This window comes from Puma concolor, chromosome B1 (assembly GCF_028749965.1).
Source record: "Puma concolor isolate L17-30 chromosome B1, mPumCon1.1.hap2, whole genome shotgun sequence".
Lineage (NCBI taxonomy): Eukaryota > Metazoa > Chordata > Mammalia > Carnivora > Felidae > Puma > Puma concolor.
Window position 1 is genome coordinate 175,033,481 of NC_141670.1, and position 21,405 is coordinate 175,054,885.

The 21,405-nt window shown below is 40.6% G+C and overlaps 1 protein-coding gene across 4 annotated transcripts in view; it reads right to left on the reverse strand.

The window, feature by feature from the left end:
* FAM114A1 (family with sequence similarity 114 member A1) overlaps window positions 1-21,405 on the reverse strand; it is a 75,992-nt gene that overhangs the window by 43,097 nt on the left and 11,490 nt on the right. For all 4 annotated transcript variants that reach the window (XM_086705232.1, XM_086705229.1, XM_086705231.1 and 1 more), the window contains exon 3: window positions 11,473-11,560. In XM_086705232.1, coding sequence (XP_086561358.1) covers window positions 11,473-11,560 — 88 coding nt within the window. The remainder of the gene's footprint in view (window positions 1-11,472; window positions 11,561-21,405) is intronic.

Here is a 21,405-nt window from a genome sequence, read left to right on the forward strand (position 1 = left end):
ATGATTAGGGGTATGTCCCCATAAATTGCCTCTAGAAAAGTTACTTTGTTTCTGGAAGGAAATACCATTTTTGTTTTCAGATAAATGGGATGTGTCTGTTTAATACACATGACACTACGTTGCTACTCCAGCTACTCATACACACACACACATACCTATACACCCACACTCACGTACACACACACACCTACACACACACACACCTATACACCCACACTCACTCACACACCCACATACCTAAACACCCACACACCCACACCTATGCACACACTCACTTACACACACACACACCCATCCATACTCCCCCCACCCAAAACTGCCCACAGCTTTCCTTCGTATAATTGATATACAAAGAATTGCACGTATTTAAGTTTGCCCCAATTATATTTTCTGATAAACAATTCTTTCTGAATTCTTTTGTTAGTGAAAGTACATCATTAGTGCATTCTACTAAAATTAGAAAGCTATGGTTCTTCACAGATAAGGTTTAATGATGCCACACCCTACTTTGAAGAATAACTTCTAAAACTTTACTTAGTGTGACATCTAGTGCCCAGAACAAGGAAGTAATATATGGAATCATTTTTGCCTTTTGACTGTGAGTCATTCATTCTCAGAGATACTGATTAGGTTCTACCAATAGCAGAAAAACAACAACAACAACAAATACGAATAATACTATAGTGTATAATCATGGATTCCTCACACTTCATTGTGAACCCTAAATATCCTCAAAGAAATGAAATTCCTTCAAACTCCATGGGTCTAAAGATGGAATATCCTTTACCCCTGGACTTATTGCAGCAAAAATAGGTGAATATTGCAAAGAAGATAAGAATGTTATACAATGAGGCACCTGGGTGGCTCAGCCAGTGGAGCACCCCACCTTGATTTTGGCTCAGGGAATGGTTCCAGGGTTGTAGGATCAAGTCCCGTGACCGGCTCTGGAGCTGAGCATGGAGACTGCTTAATATTTTCTCTCTCTCCTTCTGCCCCTCTCCCCTGCTCTCTCTCTCTCTCTAATAAAAAATAAATAAATAAATGAAAAACAAAATAATGTTGTACATATGCTGTGATATGGTATCATTTTAAAGCAAATGTTAAATGATTGGCTGGTGTTTAATTTCTCACCTATACCCTAGTGGTAAACATCTTAAACTTAGGAGTCTAGAGTCTTGTCGAGGAATTTTGGTTCCATCATTTATTAGTTGTGTGATCTACATGAGTTACTTACCCTCCGAGTCTCTACTGTTGTCTTCTTTGAAAGGGGGATTGTAACATCTATCTCCCAGGGTTCTATAAAATCACCAAGGAGAAATACATGATACCCTTGGTATCGGCCAACATTTTTTGAACACTTACTATGTCCCAGGCACTGGACTAGTTATTTCTAGTAAAGTAAATTATCTCATTTAATCTTCTCACTATGAGATAAGGGATACTATTATGCCTGTTTCACAATGGAGAAAACTGAGATATTGGTGACATGAAATAATTTGCCCATGGTCCCAAACCTGCAGAGGCAGGTTTTGAACCCAGTCCTAACTCTAGAATTTACACGCTTAACCACTATGCTATATTAAGAAAGTTTTATATGCCATTTACAGTGGATTAAATGTCATTTTAGTCCCATTTCTATAACTTCTTGGAAATCAGATCCTTGATCTGATTTTTTATTTTTAAAAAACTAGCTTATGCTAAAATTACTGGACTTCCCTTACCTTGATTAGACAGCAAGGCAAAGGCCATTTCTGGAGTGAAATCTTCTTCTAATTCTGCCCCTTTCAGTCAGGGGTTGGCAGGTGTGATGTTTTTAGAATCATCCCCATGCTGTGCAGGCACAGATCCTAGATGCTGTGTGGTGTTATCTTATACGTCCAGTTTAATTTTTTTCCCCTCAAAAAGCACATGATATCACCAAACCATTATTTTGTGAGTTCCACCACGATTAAAACCCATTAAAGCGAGGTCTCCCCTCTTTGTGGAGGAAGAAACTAATTTCTTGCCAAGAGGTAACTTAGGGAAGCAAGAGTAGTTCTCTGCAGCACCCTGGATGACTGGCTAACTCTACAAGTATTTTCTTTCTTCTTCTTCTTTTTTTAATGTTTATTTATTTTTGAGAGACAGAGTGTGAGCCAGGAGGGGTAGAGAAAGAGGGAGACATAGGATCCGAAGTGGACTCTGCACAGACAGCAAAGAGCCCGATGTGGGGCTTGAACTTATGAACCTTGAGATTATGGCCTGAGCCAAAGTCAGACACTTAACCAACCGAGCCACCCAGGTGCCCCTCCATGAGTACTTTCTACTGGTCCCATATGGTAAAGCCCATGCACGCAGGGGACCAGCTAACTCATTCAGAGGACTCCCCCTATTTTAATTTTTAATACAATGTTTCCTTCTTTTCCATTTCTTTATTTTTCTTTAAGAAATGGATATATATAAAAGAAACTTAAAAAAAAAACTCATAATTTCACTTTCCTGATATATCTGGTTGATTTTTAAAACAAAAACATTTATATGACCAAATTCAAAGAGTTTAGAATCACAGACAACAGAAGGTGGGCCAGCCTCTTTCTCCCTAGACTACTTCTGGTGACTTACTAACATAATAGACAGTAGAGTCCATGAGTTTATAAAAGCCTATGGAAACGTTTAAGACCTGAAAAAAAATGTTGCTTCTAAACAACAGAAAGGAAAATATGCAAATTGGAAATAGAAATTAATCAATACTTACTTAAATGTATTCAAAATGTGATATTAGGTCAATGGGTCAGCTACAGTTCAAATGAATTCAACTCTTACATAGTCATATGTAAATTATGTATTTATTTACTTTAGAAGTTTTTAATGTTTATTTTATTTTTGAGAGCGAGAGAGCGAGTGCTTGAGCACAAGAGGAGGAGGGGCAGAAGGAGAGGTTGAGAGAGAGAATCCCAAGCAGGCTCCACACTGTCAGCACAGAGCCCAACGTGGAGCTCGATCCCACAAACCGTGAGCTCTCGACCTGAGCTGAAACCAAGAGTCAGATACTAACCTGACTGAGCCACCCAGGCGCCCCTGTAAATTATATATTTAATGAGGCATATGGCTGTGTTTCATTACATTTGCTGTGATACAAGAGGAACTTCAAAAAGGAAAAGTGCTTGGAGCTCTTAAAAAACTTTAAGTGACCCTACTTTCCTCTCTGCGCCCCTGGTCCCCCATTTCCTTCTAAAGATAACAACCCTTATTTGTTTCTTGTGATTTTTTTTCATGAAACATTTTTAAAAAGCATATACCTATGTAGAAGTGTTCCGGACCAGGCTTCTTCTACTTCAAAATATACGGCACATGCAGGTGGTGGTAGGGGCCGAGTGTGGTGCCCTGTGCATTATGGGGGACATCTCTGGAGAGTCATCCTGACCCTACCCCCCACCCCCTCCGCCGCTCCCTAGGGGACAAACTGAGGCCTCTGAAAAACCTGCATTGCAGTTCAGCTTCTCTGATGGCCCAGTTCTGCTTCCCAATCCTTCACTCTCCTGCAAGGCTTGATCCTGAGAGCACTTCACAGTGAAACTCCCACAGCCTAACTTCTGCCTGTGTCTCCCCCAGGCATCTGACCTACAACACTCATCTGCCTCATTCTTTTTTTTTTTTTCAGTGTTTATTTATTTATTTTGAGAGAGACAGCACACGAGCAGGGGAATAACAGAGAGAGACAGGGAGAGAGAGAATCCCAAGCAGGCTCTGTGCTGTCAGTGCAGAGCCCGATGCTGGGCTTGAACTCACGAACTGTGAGATCACGACTTGACCCAAAATTAAGACTTGGACGCTTAACCGACTGAGTCACCCAGGTGTCCCTACCTCATTCTGTTTAACGGTTGCATAAAGGGGCGCCTAGGTGGCTCGGTCAGTTAAGCATCTGACTCTTGATTTGTGAATTCAAACCCCATGTCAGGCTCTGTGCTGACAGCTGCGAGCCTGGAGCCTGCTTCAGATTCTGTGTCTCCCTCTCTCTCTGTTCCTCCCTCTCTTGTGCTCTGTCTCTCTCTCTAGAAAAATAAATAAGCCTTAAAAAAAGCTTAATGGTTGCATATATTCTTCCGAACATCTACATTGCACTACATCCAAATAGCTAACATGCTCTGTGGGTGGATACTTGAGGTGTGTTAAGTTTTTCATATATGCCCGGCCAATTCCCTCACCTCCTTCAGGTCTTTGCTGCGTTATCACCTCCCTGAGACCTATCCCTCACCACCATTTTAAAACCTTAACCTGTGCTCCCTACTCCACTTTATGTTTCTCAGAGACTTACACTTTCTAGCCCTCTATATAATTTCCTATTTATTATGTATATTGTCTATTGTCTGTCTCCTTCCAGTCATATGTAAGCCCTGCTAGGGCAAGGGTCGTTGTGTCATGTGCTCACTGCCTTATCTCCAGTGCTTAGAATAGTGTCTGGAACAGTAAGCATTTGCTGAGTGAATTCTGTATTGAACATCTTTTTATATATTAATGAATTTTTTCAAAAGGATCAGCAGTAGAACTACTGGGCTAGAAGGTATGTGCATTTAAAATTTTACAGATAATGCTAATTGCTCTTCTGAAAGTTGTATCAGTTTAAACTCTGGGCGAGTTTTTGAGAAATACAGCAGTTAAAATTTTTTTTTCAATGTTTGTTCATTTATTTATTTTTGAGACACAGAGAAAGACAGAATATAAATGAGAGAGGGCAGAGAGAAGGAGACACAGAATCTGAAGCAGGTCCAGGCTCTGTGCTATCAGCACAGAGCCTGACACGGGGCTCCAACTCACCAAAGGTGAGATCATGACTTAAGCTAAAGTCGGATGCTTAACTGACTGAGCCACCCAGGTGCCCTGAGAAATACAACAGTTTAAAAATATTGGCTGCATCTCCAACTTCTATCAAGGAATTCAAGATAGTATAAAAAGTCGTGAGTAGTAGTTGTTCGGAAAAACACAGATGATGTTGGCTGTGCTCAACTAAACCAAACATCAGTGCAGCAAAAAGAGGATCCATTCCACCTTCCTTCTGGGAAAGCCTTCCTTCTAAGGCTTGGTGTCCACTCCGTAGTCAGATACTCACTTCTTTTTAGGTTCAAAATTGACAAGAAATGTCTCTGAACCGATAGCACGTGCCTGGCAGTTAAACAGACATTCATTAACCCCTCGGTCTTATTCATAGATTGTGAACAAACTCTATGCACTGACCTATCATCCTATAATTGTCTGTATTAATGATCCTGGAGAATTTTCACACGATCAGTGATGTCACCTTCAGAAATGAATCCATGTGATATCGATAGTGATTTACCCAGTTAAGGGTTCTCACTGTAGTATCATTTTGACTAGTTTGCCATTCTCTGGAATAAACGCTGTCATTATTTCTGACAGTGCTGGTGGAAGGGTTTCATTAAAATGTGCAAAAGGGGAAAACTGTATAACTTGGAAGAGGATGGGAAAGGGGAACAATGGTAATTTTGAAAAGATAAAAATATACACATCAGATACACCTCTCTCTCCTCAGGTATCCTGCAAAGGGTGTTTAGACTTATAAAACTGTCAAAACTAGATTTAAAAAAAAACCATTTAGGACTTTTGTAATATCTAGAAACAAGTTGCTGTATTCTACTATACAATTTGTACCTCGCTCTATCTGTATATGTTTCAGCATTGTCGACTTTCATTTTGATTACCAGTCTATCGTGTAGGAAAAAGTCAGGCCTCTCAGATGCTGGTGGGAAATCACATCTGGTTCTCACAGCATCGCTTTGAAATGGTCATCAAAATCATTATTTTTTATATTTTCCTTTTTCATTCCAGCTTCGGCCTGGATCTCAAATGATAACAATTTTAATTTCATTTTATGAACTTGTCCAAAGACACGGGTGGCATGTGATCAAGTCTTCTTAGAACATGATGACAGTGTAGCTGTGGATGGAGCTAACGTAAGAGTTATAGTCTCTCCAGAAATAATTGTTGGCTGAGAACTGTTTGATTTTATATCAAGCATTGGGAGGCCATTTTTTCTCATTTTCCCTTAACCTTGGGGTCAAAGTAGTGAGGCAAAAGACCAAATATGAAAATACAAAGTAGCAAAAAGTGAATCATTTTTTGTATTTTCCCATTTAGCATAGGGGTTATAAATATCTTTCTCCTTCTATATATAGTCATAGACTAACGAATCATCATATTCTGGAAGGTGGAAGGAATCTTAGAATTTCTTAAGTCCCCCCACCCATACTTTTCCAAATAAGGAATCTAATCCAAATAAGGTGCATGGTGTTGTAGTTAGTGACTGTCCTCTGAGATCACAAGTTAGTAACAGCCAGGACCAGGTCTCAGATCTTTATGATTCCTGGTCCAGCGCCCTTTCTAAGAGAGAACCACCTTCCAATGTTTCAATTCTCCAAGTACTCTCCTGCAAACTCTGAACAGTTCCAACTACTGTGACTGCAGTTTTTCAACAAGTGTATGAAGTATTGGCTTCTATTTCTAGTGCTCAATTGACAGCTCTGTGTTTTGTTACCAACTACGTGTTTTGCACTTCTGTGTCTGCAACCAGAATTACCCTGGGGGTAACATGAGCTTTCTGAGCGGGAGTCAATTGCAATGGAATGTGTGATTATTTTCTTTCTTTACTTTCCACAGACAATTTATAAACCTTCAAGAGCTCATCTACTGCTGGGAGTGCTCTGTTTTCCAATGTCTCTTTTCCTTGTGATAATAAACTATTAGTGCTACAAAGTCTTGGGTGGATATTATGCCATACATAACAGAAGGTGTCCCTGACTTGCTTCTCTCATTCCCTAGGTAGCAGCTTAATATAGACGACAATCCAGGATGGCACCCAGGACTTTTTAAACTCTACTCCAACCCTGTGTTTCAGGCTGTGAGCCAGGCTATGGCACTTCTCCATTTGTGGGATACTTGTGATCCATATTATCTTTTGGGAGTCAATCTCCCAACTACCACCATTGCCTGTCTCCAGCCTTGGAACCCGTAACTTCAGCCCCCCATCCCCACCCCCTTATGCTACAAGTTTTAGTTCTCTATCACATCCATGGAGATACTTACCCAGTTTTAAAGTATGTATTGCTATTATTTTAGGTACTATTACTACACAGAGTCACAGCATCTCCAGAGAGATTTGGCCAGAAATCTCCAAAATATGCCTTAGGAGTAACTTAGGGATGGTACTCAGTGTTATTGCTATTGCATTTATTGGGGGTGCGATGACCAGTGGTGATGGACCAGTTTAGGCTCTACTCTTCTAAAAATAGTGCCAATTTATCTAATAGGATTCTAAGGAGAAGCATCAACATTTCAAAATTTGCTTGAGCTCCCTCATGTGCCTTTTGGCCATTGCTGGTTGCAAATGAGAAGAATGCCAAGATTTAAATGCTTCTAACAATTCCAGCATGTCGCTAGAGGCACAAAAAATATGAAGTTTCTGGACTTAGTGGTGTAAATGATGAGGATTTCAAACAGAAAAGGGAAATGTGGTAGGGTAGGATAGGAAGGGCGAGATTCTGCTCCCTGGTGTACACACCCTGGGTAATCCCCTCCCCTCTGAGCACTACAGGGTCATCTTGAAAATGTTGGGCTTTCACTCCCATGGTTAGGTGACAGCTGTATGGCAAAGGTGAAGGGATTTTTCAGTTATAATTAAGGTCCTTAATCCGTTGAATTTGAGTGTATCAAAGGAGATCATCCTGGGTGGGCCTGAATTTTATCAGGTGAGCCTTTAAAAGGGACTAGGCCCTTCCTAACGGGAGAGATTTGAAGTGTGGGTGAGATTATTCTGTTGGCTTTGAAGAAGGCCCTGAAGGCAGCCTGGAGGAGCTGAGAGTGACCCTGGCCAATCCCCAGCAAGAAAATGGGAGTGTCAGCCCTACAACCTCAAGGAATTGAATTTTGCCCACAACTTGAACAACCTTGCAAGACGACCCTGACTATCAAATGAGAATGCAGCTAGCTGGCACAGCTGATTTCAGCCTGGTAAAGTCACTGAGCAGAGAACCCAGGAATCCCCGACCTGAACTCCTGACCCACGGAAACCGAGATAATTAAGATACATTGTTTTAAGCCTCTAAATTTGTGGTAATTTGCTATACAGCAATAGAAACGAATACAAGAGGTTATACTGAACTTCATTCCACTATTTTATGGGGCAATGTGCAAATGCCAATCTCAGATGAACCATATCTCCACTAACCATAAAAGAGAAAGTGGCCACAGTGACTGGCACAGCGATCCTGCTGGTCCATAGCAGTTATATCTCTAGGCTTTCTTTTATTTTTTTTAAAATTTTTTAATGTTTATTTCTGAGAGAGACGGAGACAGAGCAAGTGCGGGGGAGGGGCAGAGAGAGAAGAGACACAGAATCCGAAGCAGGCTCCAGGCTCTGAGCTGTCAGCATGGAGCCCGATGCGGGGCTTGAATTTACAGACCGTGAGATCATGACCTGAGCCGAAGTCAGATGCTTAACCTACTGAGCCACCCAGGCGCCTCTAGGCTTTTTTAAATCAGTGTACAAAGCCAAGTGAGAACCACCAGAAATTTAAAGTGGTGGTAACATTAACAAGATCCAACATCTATCATCTTTGTGGTGCCTTAGACACAGGGAAACTTCAAGAGTAACACCAAATACAAGCATAGGTTATAGATTAACACACTGACTTCAGGTCAAATTAAAAGATGAGTGCCCACCAGTATGGGGTGGGACCTGCCACAAGAATCACATCCTGCTTTTTAAGCAGTAAAGCCAGCATCGTCTACTGGTTACATATGAACTGGGCAACAAATCCCAGAGGCCTTGGAACATAGTCCACTGGACCACAGCTGCACTAGGCTGTATATGTGCAAAGGTCAGATTACGACAGGACACCTAAGAAGATAACGGAGTAGTAAGTTTAACAGGCTGGCGGTTGGTGGATAGAAAACTTCATATGGATCCAGTGAAGCACAAAGTCAAATGATCAGGTGTAGCCACTGATTGGTGAGAAACAATGACAGACTGAACTGGGGGCAGAGCAGATTCAGGTAGGTGCACTTGTAAGTGTACAAAAAACACCTGAACTGCTCCCCACAGGGCAGTTGATTTCAGTGTTTACTGTGGAAGGAACTTATATTTAAATTTTTAACAAGAAAGCAAATCCTTTGTCTATAATAGAACTTTTCAAAGCACCAAATTCATTGTAAGCCAGGGCAGACGTGGACACCATTACCACTATTGGAAGCATCCAGGAGACTGTAATGTTTTATGACATAAACCGTGAGGAGAGCTGTGTAATTTGGAAACCATATTATTTACTGTTCCACGATTTAACAAATGTCAAAAACTTCTGGACTCCACATTTTTTTTTTTTTTAAAGCTTTGAACTTTTTTTTTTTTTAATTTTCTTTTTTTTTTGAACATTTATTTATTTTTGGGACAGAGAGAGACAGAGCACGAACGGGGGAGGGGCAGAGAGAGAGGGAGACACAGAATCGGAAACAGGCTCCAGGCTCTGAGCCATCAGCCCAGAGCCTGACGTGGGGCTCGAACTCACAGACCGCGAGATCGTGACCTGGCTGAAGTCGGACGCCCAACCGACTGCGCCACCCAGGCGCTCCTGGACTCCACATTTTTAGTTTTGGGGTCAGAAAGCATGTCATTCCTACATATTGTCAGTGGCAAGATCCATCTGAGAGCCACTAAAAGCTCAAATGTTTTCCCTAGGAAGCAAGATGGCTGCAGGTACCTGTCTTCACTCTCTTGAAGAGACTCTTTCCTGTTTGGAAAACCAAACAGGTTTCTCTACTTCAACTCGGTTGATTTTTCCATCTGCGTATGTAGAATCCACAGCATACCTGGCCCCTTAAATCAGCAACAGAAAAAAATCTGCTCTCCAGGCCCTCCCCAAAGGGCAACATTTATTTGACCACCATCTCCTTCTTGCCAGAGTTCCCTGATATTCCAGACACGGAAAGAGAGGAATGAAGTCTATCTAATTCTTCCAGACAGTCTAAATTCTATCAAGACAGCTGGCCCTTAAACTGTGACCATGGGCCATCAGAGTGGGGCAAAAGACCTTCGACCTTTCTATCCCTCCTATCCAGTGAATTGGACCAATTTATGGCCCATTACAAAATCCTTACAGCCATGGAGTACACCTTGAGAACACTTGACTTAGATGATCTGAAAGCCACATTACCTGCTGCTTCCCTGTCCTGCTCCTCATTTGCTCCACCTTCAAGATGAAATGCCTTTGCTAAATTATCTTAGACATGTTGCTGTTATTCCTTCCGTTTTCATGAAAGATGCACATAAGAACTGGTCACACAAGGGGCACCTGGGTGGCTCAGTCGGTTGAGCGTCTGACTTCAGCTCAGGTCATGATCTCACAGTTCGTGGGTTTGAGCCCCACATCAGGCTCTGTGCTGCTCAGAGCCTGGAGCCTGCTTCAGATTCTGTGTCTCCTTCTCTCTCTGCCCCTCCCCTGCTCACCCTTTGTCTCACTCTGTTTCTCAAAAATAAATAAATCTAAAAGAAAAAATTAAAAAAAAAGAATTGGTCACACGAAGAATACTTGCCAAACCTATGCTGATGAAGACACTGTCCATTATATTTTCTCTTTGTACACACAGAGCTGATACAAGAAATGTCTTCAAAAATTTAACACCGGAAAATAAATTTATCTAGATACACTAAGTTTTGGTTTATCATTCAATGAAATATTGATAATCTACTGGCAGCCAAGAAGCTCAGAGTCAAGGTCAATGCTCAATTACAGTTAACTCTATCAGCCTTGGGATATTTACTCTAGCCTTCATACCTGCATATTTTATTGAAATACCCCAAATCTTTTCACAGAGTAGGTTAGTTGTATATTTTAAAACATTCTGGTGGGATGATAAGGACAAAACTTTAAGAATATATTATAAGAGCTCAAATCTTACATTTTAAGGGGCAATATAATATAGTGGTTAAATCTATACTACTAGGTTCAAATCTCAGCCCACCTACTTTTGACTTTGTTTTTTTTTTTTAAAGATTTTATTTTATTTTTTGAGTGGTTATTTATTTTTGAGAGAGAGAGACAGAGACAGAGTGCAAGTGGGGAAGGGGCAGAGAGAGAGGGAGACATAGAATCCGAAGCAGGCTCCAGGCTCTGTGCTGACAGCACAGAGCCTGACATTGGGGTGGAACAAACGAACCGTGAGATCATAACCTGAGCCGAAGTTGGACACATAACCGACTAAGCCCCCCAGACGCTCCCCCAAAATACCTCTTTTGTAGAGTTATTCTGAGGAAAAAATGTATCAATATACATGAAGTACTTAGAGCTGCAAGCACTAAAAATGATTTGCTCTTATTATCTCATGGGCTAATGTTAAACTCTATCAGTACATGGTATGATCAAAATGTCAAATGCTATTATTAGGCTTCTGAACTTTATCCATTCAAATGCAACATATAATTCTTACCTACTGTGGCAGATGCTGATGAGAGCAGAGATTTGCCCCAGGAGCCCCAGCCTGCCCATCCCCCTCCATGTGATGGGGAATCCACAGCCTGTAGAAAAACAAATTAGCCCCAAGGTTAGCAATTCAGTACACACATGAGTGAAAAAACATCCATTGGTTTGAAACAAAAAGAAAGTTAAAAAAAATAACCATATCTCCCTGGCTTCGCATTTATAAGGGCCATAACAGAATACACCGACCCACATTTCAATGCATACTTTGGAACAAAATTGATTAGTAGTGGTGTTGGCTTCTGAGGGCTCTGCTTGAAGTAAGTTTGATGTTAACAAAGACCCAAATATCCCATTATCTGGAAGATAGGGACGAGGCTTGTGAGGGGGAAAACATTTACTATATTAGGGTGCAAAGTGATCTGAAAAAGTTTAAAACTTGGGCAACTTTAACATAGGTAAGCAAATGTCCTCTTCCAGGTTAGAGGTAACTAACCTCTGGGGTGACAGGAGGGAGTTCTGAGGGATGACGGGCAAAGTGGCTAGAAGAGCACCAATAAGCTGGGGGATGGGCAGCAGCAACAGGTAGCCTTTTGAAGTAGATGCCGTTCTAGGTGTCCACTCCACTCACAGTGACCACTGTAACTATATCTCTCACTGTCCCCGGGCTCTGTGGATTCAACTCCTTCTGCCTAAGTATTTGGATTGAGATTGAGGGACTCTGGTTCAGCTTGAGCTGGCTGCTTGAATAGAAGATGAAAAGTCAGGCCGTGTAGGGGACCATATTCTATCCATCATGGTGACTACAGATTAAGAGAAATCAGTGAGCAGATGAAGGAGATATGCGGAGAGAAGCTGTTGAATTCCTGACAGCTTCTGGGCCCCTGGTTCCTGTCCCTCTTCAAGGCCCTACCGCATTGCTATCTTTGGGTTCCATGAGATTCCTGCATATTAAGTCTGTCCGTCTTTTTCTTTTTTAAATGTTTTGTTCACTGGTATATCCCCAGGGCCTGGAAGAGTACATGGCATACAATGAGTACTTAATACATTTATTTGTTGAATAAATGACTGAAATTCACCCATTTTCTTCAGTGTGTAATAGTTTTTGTTGCTTGTAACCAATGAGCCCTGACTCAATTAGCGAAACTGCAGCTTTCCCTTATTATTTAGGAATACATTCTAGAAAATGAGGCAAGAATACATTCGGAGTAATACATGAGGTGTTAGAGAATCACAGCTCTTTACTCCAAAAAAAGAGAAAGTTCAGTGAAATATTCCTACGGAGGTTGTAGAGCCTATAACTTTGGACCCAAGGCTGGTCCATCAGCCTCCGCCCCCCCTTTCTCCCTGCTGCCTTCTACCTTTGCAGATGAGGGTGGGCATGTCAAACAGTTTTAGCCAATGAGACATAAACGGGAAAGCTTTTGCTTTCATGACAAACTACACAGTTATGGCTGGTGCCAACTCTTACCGTCATCCTTTTTTTCCTGCCCTGCATATAAACGTGGTACTTGAAACTGAAGCAGCCATTTTTGCTGCCATGAGAGAAAGTTCAGGGAATCATAGAGTCACTGGTCCTGGCGTTGCTGAGCTACTAAACCAATATGAGTAGCCGCCTGTCTTCATTCTTTTTGTTAAGCCAGAAAAAATAAGTTGCTATTTGGTAAGCTACTATATGTTGGATTTTAGTTATTTGTACCCAAATGCATTCTTAACCAATTCACCTAGTAAATATCAAACACCATCCATCACTGTAGAATACTGGTCAAGAGGAGAGGTTATGGAATTAAACTGCTTGGGTTTGACTCCAGGCTCTCCCATTTTGGGCAAGTTATTCAAGTCTTTCAAGCTATCATTTATTCATTACGAAATGAAAGGTATGGTAGTGTAAGAACCATAAATATAAGAGCCAATAAACTCACAGGATTATTGTCAATGTTAAAAGAAATAATTCATATAAAACTTTGAGCATAATGCCTGGCACATAATAAAAACTCCATCAATGTTAACTAGTGATCATCATCATCTACATTTTTAACACGAAGGAGCAAAAAAGCTTTGAAAGTTGGCTGACATTTATTTCTGCCTGGAAACAATGAGGAGCTTGTTAACATGAATGGAAATACTCATGATTCATGACTGTCTGCTTTCATTTTTGGTGTCTACATTGATTTACTTCACTTTTGCAATGGAAGCCAGTGGCAATTTTATACCATCATGAAGACAGATGTAAGTTGGTGATTAATATCATTCTTTTACAGGACAAATCACTACCTATGTGATTAGGGAGAGTTAATACACTTAGGGGTGACAGCTTTTGACTCAGATTTATAATACTTAATATGCTCTGACAGCTGGTAATTGACTAGCAAATGAAAATAAATGTTAAATGAGTCTAGAATATTTTGCAGTATAAATGCTTCAATTGCTCTATTAATAAAGCTCCTTTGACATTGAGCTGTGACCTCGTGATCAGCTGCAAAGAAAATTTGTTATCAATGGCAAATACTCAAATGACTAAATGTGCACATTTGATATAAAAACCATATAAACTAAATGTTCAACATGAATTCTCATCTTGAGTATTGTCTCTGCTTTAAATGGCTTATGGGTCTATAAAGTAGGGGGCATGGATCTACTCAGATCTTTCATTAAACAAATATGGTTATTTTAAAACTTTTTTCTCACCTTCACCCCATGCAACCCTCACCTCCTTTAACAGACAGCTTTGGGGTGCCTGGGTGCTCAGTTGGTTAAGTCCAACTCTTGGTTTCAGTTCAAGTCATGATCTCAAGGTCGAGCTCCGTGTCAGGCTCCACGCTGACAGTATGAAGCTTGCTTGGGATTTCTCTTTCCCTGTCTCTCTCTGCCCCTCTCCCACACTTGTCCTCTCTCTCTCTTTCTCTCTCTCAAAATAAATAAATAAACTTAAAGCAAACAGTCAGCTTCACATCCTAATTCACAGAGAACACAGAAGCCACCAGATGGAAACTCTCTTAACTTCCTGTTCCTGCTCATAAACTCTCAGAACATTATGACTTCATTTAGAGAGCAAAATCAGACTTGGCTTGATCAAGAGGGATACCCAAAACTCAACTGGAGATCATTAAAAAAAAATTTTTTTTAATCTTTATTCACTTGTGAGAGACAGAGAGAGGCAGAGCATGAGCAGGGGAGGGGCACAGAGAGAGGGGAGACACAGGATCCAAAGCAGGCTCCAGGCTTTAAGCTGTCAGCACAGAGCCTGACGTGGGGCTCGAACCCACGAACCGTGAGACCATGACCTGAGCTGAAGTCAGACGCTCAACCGACTGAGCCACCCAGGCACCCCTCAACTGGAGATCATTTAAACATCCACAGCTGTTGTGTGGTCCTAAGAATACAAAGAATGCAGGATTCCATCACGTTCAAAGTTCTTTAAGTAGAAAAGATATTTACATATCTGGTGTTCCATTTAAAGGTCCTTATCATTAAATAAAAAATACGTTAATTTATTTTACGCTATCAAATTTACATGTATCATTAGACATAAAAAATGTACAAATATTAGAATTCCATTGAATTCAAAGGACTTTAACAATTAGATAGTAACATAGGTACCTGTTGTAAAGATCAAAGATCAACCTGGTTATCCTATGTCTTAAGTAAATCAAGAATTAGGTACTACACACAGCTTGCATCTGTGAGACCAAACCCTTTTTAAGTTTTGTTACTCATGACACAGCTGCTCTAAAAAGGGGCTCAGTGTGACATTCAGCGAAGATGTAAATTGCTCTGGATGCCTGAAGTTCTGTCAAAATATTTGCTTAAAAATGGCCTCAGTTATTTCCAGGTAATTTTTTTCCTTGGTGAGTATGCATCATTCAACTCTGAGAATGTTTAAAATTAAATATAGAAAGGTTTAAAGCATCAAAGTCATGCTATTAATATTTCTATGCATATTTGGTCTTTTCTGCACGATTGTTTAAGAAATTAAAGTGAAACTTTAAAAAGACAATTTAAAATGAATAATTGAATGATTAGACTTATGATTTTAAGTTGAAATCTTCCTAAGTTGATGCATAGTATTGGCATCTAACAGGTCTTTAGGTCCAACCCATTATTTAATAGATTTATAGCACTTCCTATGGACTCAGCAAGATTTTGTTTGAGTAGATAAATGAGGTACTTAAACAGAAAACAGAATACATTAAATTCGTATAGACACAATTTAAAGATATTTGAACATATTTAAGTTGGTAAAAAGGACAAACCATTCATCAAAAGTCCCTTGAAAGTGTTCAATATTGCTAGACTTCCAAATAGAATAAGATTCGTGAGATGAACATAAAGTCTAGGAAGAATTGCATTTTTGAATTTATAACCTTAATACATTGAACACTAATTGTTTAAAACCATATTAAAAGCCTGAGTAGTCCTTTTTATGCACAAAATACACACTGGCCTACACCAAATACCCATCTAAATACAAAGTCGACCTAACTGCACCCCGCACTCACAATTACTTCCTTCCCATCTAGCATTATGGAAGTGATGTCTTCTCAGTTAAAATTATCACCTCCACATGAACACCGCTGGGCCTGGATAGGTTGGTCTTCCCTTCTCTCCTGGCTTTTCAACCTTTCTCTACCGCTACTTCCCATATTTAACCATGTACGTGCTTCCTCCATCTCTAAACCTACAAATGAAAATCACAAGGACAGAAAGTTTGTCTCAAACTTATCTGGTTTCTGCCCCACATCTTGCTTCTTCACTTTTTACAAAAAGTGCCTACCTGCTGTATCTACCCCCCTCCATTACTCCACCTGCCACAGTATTCTCCCACAGCCACCATGCTTCATGAAACCATTCTCATCAATGCCACAATAGCTTTCTTGTGGCCAAAGTCATGGAGTCATTGCAGTCATTTTATTTCTTGACCTTTCACTAGCATCTGAAGCTTAACTACTTTGACCTTCTTAAAATGCTCTATACTCATGGCTTCCATGCTCTATCTTCTGACTCTTACTTTTTTTGGTCCATCTTTTATGATTTCAGTTTATGTTAGAAAGTCGCCAAATGCATATTGTGATATTAGGGGGAATGCCTTAATTAAGTTACAATCCAAGTGCTTCCCGCATCCTAATAAAATATGCTGGAGTTCAGGGTGGTCAGCTGGCATCCTAATCATGAAAGCCATACTCCAGAGACATATATAATGAGCATTTCCATTATCTGTGTCTTTATTAACAGCTGATGCTTTGCTAATTAGCATACTGAATTGCAGAAGTGGGTTTTAACTGATGAACTATTTATTAAATAGCATTCTGAATATCTGAAAGGGGTTCTACATGGTGATATTAAAGGTATTCAAGGTTTACAAATGGTTACATTTATTTTAGAGCCTCTCTTTTTATTAATAGCACATAAGAAAGGTTTTTGTCCTGTGCTAAATGGTGTTTTAGCCAACTCTGAACATCAGGGAATTCTATTTTTTTGATGCCAGCTCTAAGGGAAGAAAACCCTGCCTCTAGAATTCTAGGCATTTGTCTTAAGTGAAACTCATCCAGGGTGGTGATCAAAGCACCTGAAAGGACAGAACGATGGGACATTCTCAAGTCTACATGAAAACAGTTCTCATAATCTGTTTTTAATTTTCTTATTAATTAATGTTCAATTTTAAAATGTCAGTGTGGTACAATGAGATCTGTGATTGATTTCCCTTATAGAATGTGATGGTAAGATCGTGAAGACAAGAGGTAACTCTCGCTGTCTCAACTACTTTATTGGCTACCACGACATATCAAAAAGAATCTAAGAGCCAAGTTGGCTCAGGGGCAGGAAACTTCCAGGGCCAAGTCCTTGGCCTCTGTGTTTCTTTATTTACATATACCACTTAGACAATCTCACCCACTCCCATTTCTTAAATAACATCCAAATATTAATGGCTTCTAAATTTCTCTCCCGGGCTCCAGGCTGTTATAACCAACTGCCCACACAATACCTTCACTTGGATGTCCCATGGCATGTTCACTACTGAACTCACCATCTTCTCAATCTCACCCAATTCTTCAACTAGCTGTTTCCATGTCCTAGTATTAGTGGTTCCCAAACACCGGTCTACAGACTGCAAGAGTATCATTTGGAGGAACTTATTAAAAATACAGAGTCTTGAGGAGCCTGGGTGGCTCAGTTAAGCATCTGATTCTTGGTTTCAGCTCAGGTCATAATCCCAGAGTCATGGAATTGAGCCCCCTGTGGGGCTCTGTGCTGACAGTGCAGAGCCTGCTTGGGATTCTCTCTCTGCTCCTCCTTTTCTTTCTCAAACAAATAAAAAACATTTCTAAAATACAGTCTTAGCTTCCACTGTGATCTTTTGAATAAGAATCTCAGTGCAGAGCCAGGGAATCTGAATTTTTAACAAGCTCCCCAGGTTATTCCAATATACCACCAGATTTAGGAGGTACTGCCCTCTACGGCCAAATGGCACCAGCATCCACCAAAGCCAAAAACTGAGTGCCATCAGGTAGAGTAGTCTTCAAGGAGGAAATACTCAAAAACAAAACAAGAAAACAACAACGACAACAACAACAAAAACAGAAGCAAACTCTACTTATTTAAGTGGCAAAAATCTGCCATCTGTGAGTCTTGGTCTATGTTCTCTCTTCTTTGTTTCCCTTGACAGCAATTTTATGGTTCGTAATATATTCTGTTTTTCCTTTCCTAGGGAGAGAACTAACCAGTGGTAGTCTATGTTTTCCTTTGCGAGTACCTTTAGTGGTAACATTAGAATTCTTTACTTTCATAATTGGCCTTATGTATTGGCGTTGAACAGTAGAGATGACTTTTTTCCCCACTCTGGGTAACATTTCTTGGTGTTCAGAGCTTAGGGAAATTTGGTCTAGATTGGATCTTACAGGAGCTGATGGGCCAGTATATAATAACTCCCCAGAAAATCTCTGGAAATAAATGTCACTCTTGACTAGCACTTAAGAAAAACATCTCTAAATTGAGTCTGAAGACATCCCCACCTCCTGAAGACCGATTTAAGTTCCCCATCTAAGGCTTCCCTTGTGTCTGTCCTATCTAGTACTATAAGACATGCCATAATTACTTTTATACAACACTCCTTTCTCCAACTAGACTGTAGGCATCCTGAAGATAGTTGCACCACTCAGATTCCTAGGCACAACACGTGGTGTCATGGGGCTGGTAGAGGCCTTAGAGAGTCTAGTCTAATCTCCAACGTTCAAGTAAGTCTGGGGGTCATCACTCATGGATGTTGTAGAGTAGATCCCGCAGGAAGTCTTAACTCAGTGACCTCTAGTCTGTACATCAGAATGGATGAGAAAAAGAAGTAACATCAAAGACAGAGATGTCTTTTCTGAGTACATAAACTGTCAGTGGTGTGGTCCTTCAAAGCAGAGGTGCCAGCTAAGCAGCTGGCAGAACCACTGGCTTCTTCCTCTTCTCTTTGTCCCTCCTGGTCACACCACCCTACCTGCCGGGTTACAACCACTGGACTGACTCAGGCAAAGGTGAAGCTAATAATGGGGATTTTAAGGGGACTCAGACCCAAAATAACTATGCAGATACAAGTCACTTAAAGAAAAAATATATACATATCTGAGCATATTTTTGCAAAATCCAGTGTGTCCTAGAAGATACTGGTTTATACATTCTCAAAGGCTATTCTGCCAGGTTTTTTTTTTTCTTCTGTTAAAAGTGTTATTTTCCCATAGAAGCTGTTTAAAGGGATAATGAGATTCTTTTAGGCTCAGATATGCCTGGGATCAAGTCAGCTTTTTTCTTGGGTGTTTTCCTACTGGACCCGCCATTCCTCAAGGGACCTGTGTTCAAGATCCAAACAGCCAACTTGTAAATGAACTTTCGATTCAAGATTTTTCTGCAAAATTAATTCTCTTCTGGATCAACAGAAAAATAGTTGCTTTCATCATTGCTAAGGATTTCTTTTAATAAGTATCCAACAAGGGCAATAAAATAGCAAATGAACAATGCTTGAAGACAAGACACAAAAGTGACTTCCAATTTTAATTTAAAAGGATAGGTTACCAAGAGAGATAGTTGAAGCACCCACCCCCTCTCTGGGTAATCCTTAGAAAGAGACTAAATTTGCACCTACTTAGAAGGGTTTATATATGACCTGGGGTTTATATATGACCTTGGTGGAAGAAATACCCTCTTTCCTCAAGGCCCTCCCACCAGCCATATCGGCTTTCTACCTTCTTAGAACAAACATACTGATGGGCATTCCTCCCACATCTTGGTTTCACTGAGCTTCTGGTGCAATGCCAAACACATACACCCAGAGCCACAGGCCCAACCCGGCCGCCAATATTTGCACTTCCATCCAGATACTTTTGTGATGCTTCATTATGAAGAAATGCTCTCCTTTCCAAGTCCTTGAAAACTATCAGTGTCATGTAGGGAAAGGAGGGCAATACCTGTCTACTAATTGGCTCTAACCCTGTGGCATGAAGGAGGTTTATAAAGTGCTTTCAAAAGCAGTGTGCTCAAAAAAATTAAGAAGGGGGATAGGTAGGAGCATACTGAGTTTTTTTTTTTGTACTAGTTTTATTAGCAGTCTTGTTATCATTATTAGAAGTCTGAAATTGGAATGTATAATCTACCCATTAGGAACATATATACTTTGAATTAGTGGAGCTAGTATAGTTTCTTTAGGTCATGTCAGGTCATAATGGTGCAGAAAATATGGTTTTCTTAATGTACAAAGATACTTAATAACAGTTGCTTTTATAATAAAAACTGAGAACCAGTGTTTCCCACAATAGAAAGCGTGCAGGGAAACCAGTCTCCAGAGTCAGGCATATGGGTATATATAGGTATAGGATTTTTAAATATATATCCAATTGGCTCTATTCCTCTGGAGAACCCAGACTAATACGGACCCTGGCATCAGCATTTTTTAAATGTTTATTTATTTTTGAGAGAGAGGCAAAGTGCGAGTGGGGGAGGGCCAGAGAGAGAGGGAGACACAGAATCTGAAGCAGGGTCCACACTCCAAGCTGTTAGCACAGAGCCTAACGCGAGGCTCAAACTCAGAAACTGTGAGATCATGACCTGAACCGAAGTTGGATGCTTAACCTACTGAGCCACCTAGGTGCCCCAAGCATTTTTTTAAACATTTCCCAGTGGTTGAAATGTTCAACTAGAGTTGAGAGCCTCTGGTCTAGGAGGCTCTCTGAAGTCTGTGAACTCTTGGAACTCACAAACACAATTTTCCTTGTATGTGTACCATATCTCATAAAAACTCTCAGCTGGGCCTCAGATCCCTTCCATGACATCCCTAAAAAACCACTGTTTGCTTTTGTTTAAACATCTCCAGACGTGGGAAACCCCCTCCTCCCTGAGGAAGTCCATCTCATTTTAGAACAGTTCTAAAAGTCAAACCCTTTGAAGAAGCAGAGGTACAAGAAGCCTGATATTGAATAAAAGAATCACAAAATATTAGTCAGAAGTATACCTAGTGCTCTTCATGTGCAACTTCTTCATTTTATAGAGGGAAAAACTGAGGCACAGAGAAATTAGGTATCTTGCTCAAGTTAATAGTGTTAATGATAGGTTCAAGAGGGAATGCCCAGCACTGGTTCTCTGTTTAGTTTCCCCCCTTCATTGCATGTCGTAGTGTCCCTTTAAGGACAGACACGGAGGTGGTCTCTGGTGGCATACTTCAGATGAGCAGGGCTGGGGTCTGGTTGAGGAAAACCACTATTCCCCCCGCCCCCCAACCTGTACCATCACTGTGGAAAGCACAGGACTGGAGGGGAGTGGCCTGCCTCCCTCTTTCATGCTGGGAGCCTCTCCATCCCCACCAGTCCCCACATGGATGAAGGTAAAAATGCCAAGAAAATCCAGCTCGTTGGTCAGACTGACGTTGTACAAGGTACCAATTTGGAGACACTGGTCTATCTTAATCCCTCAA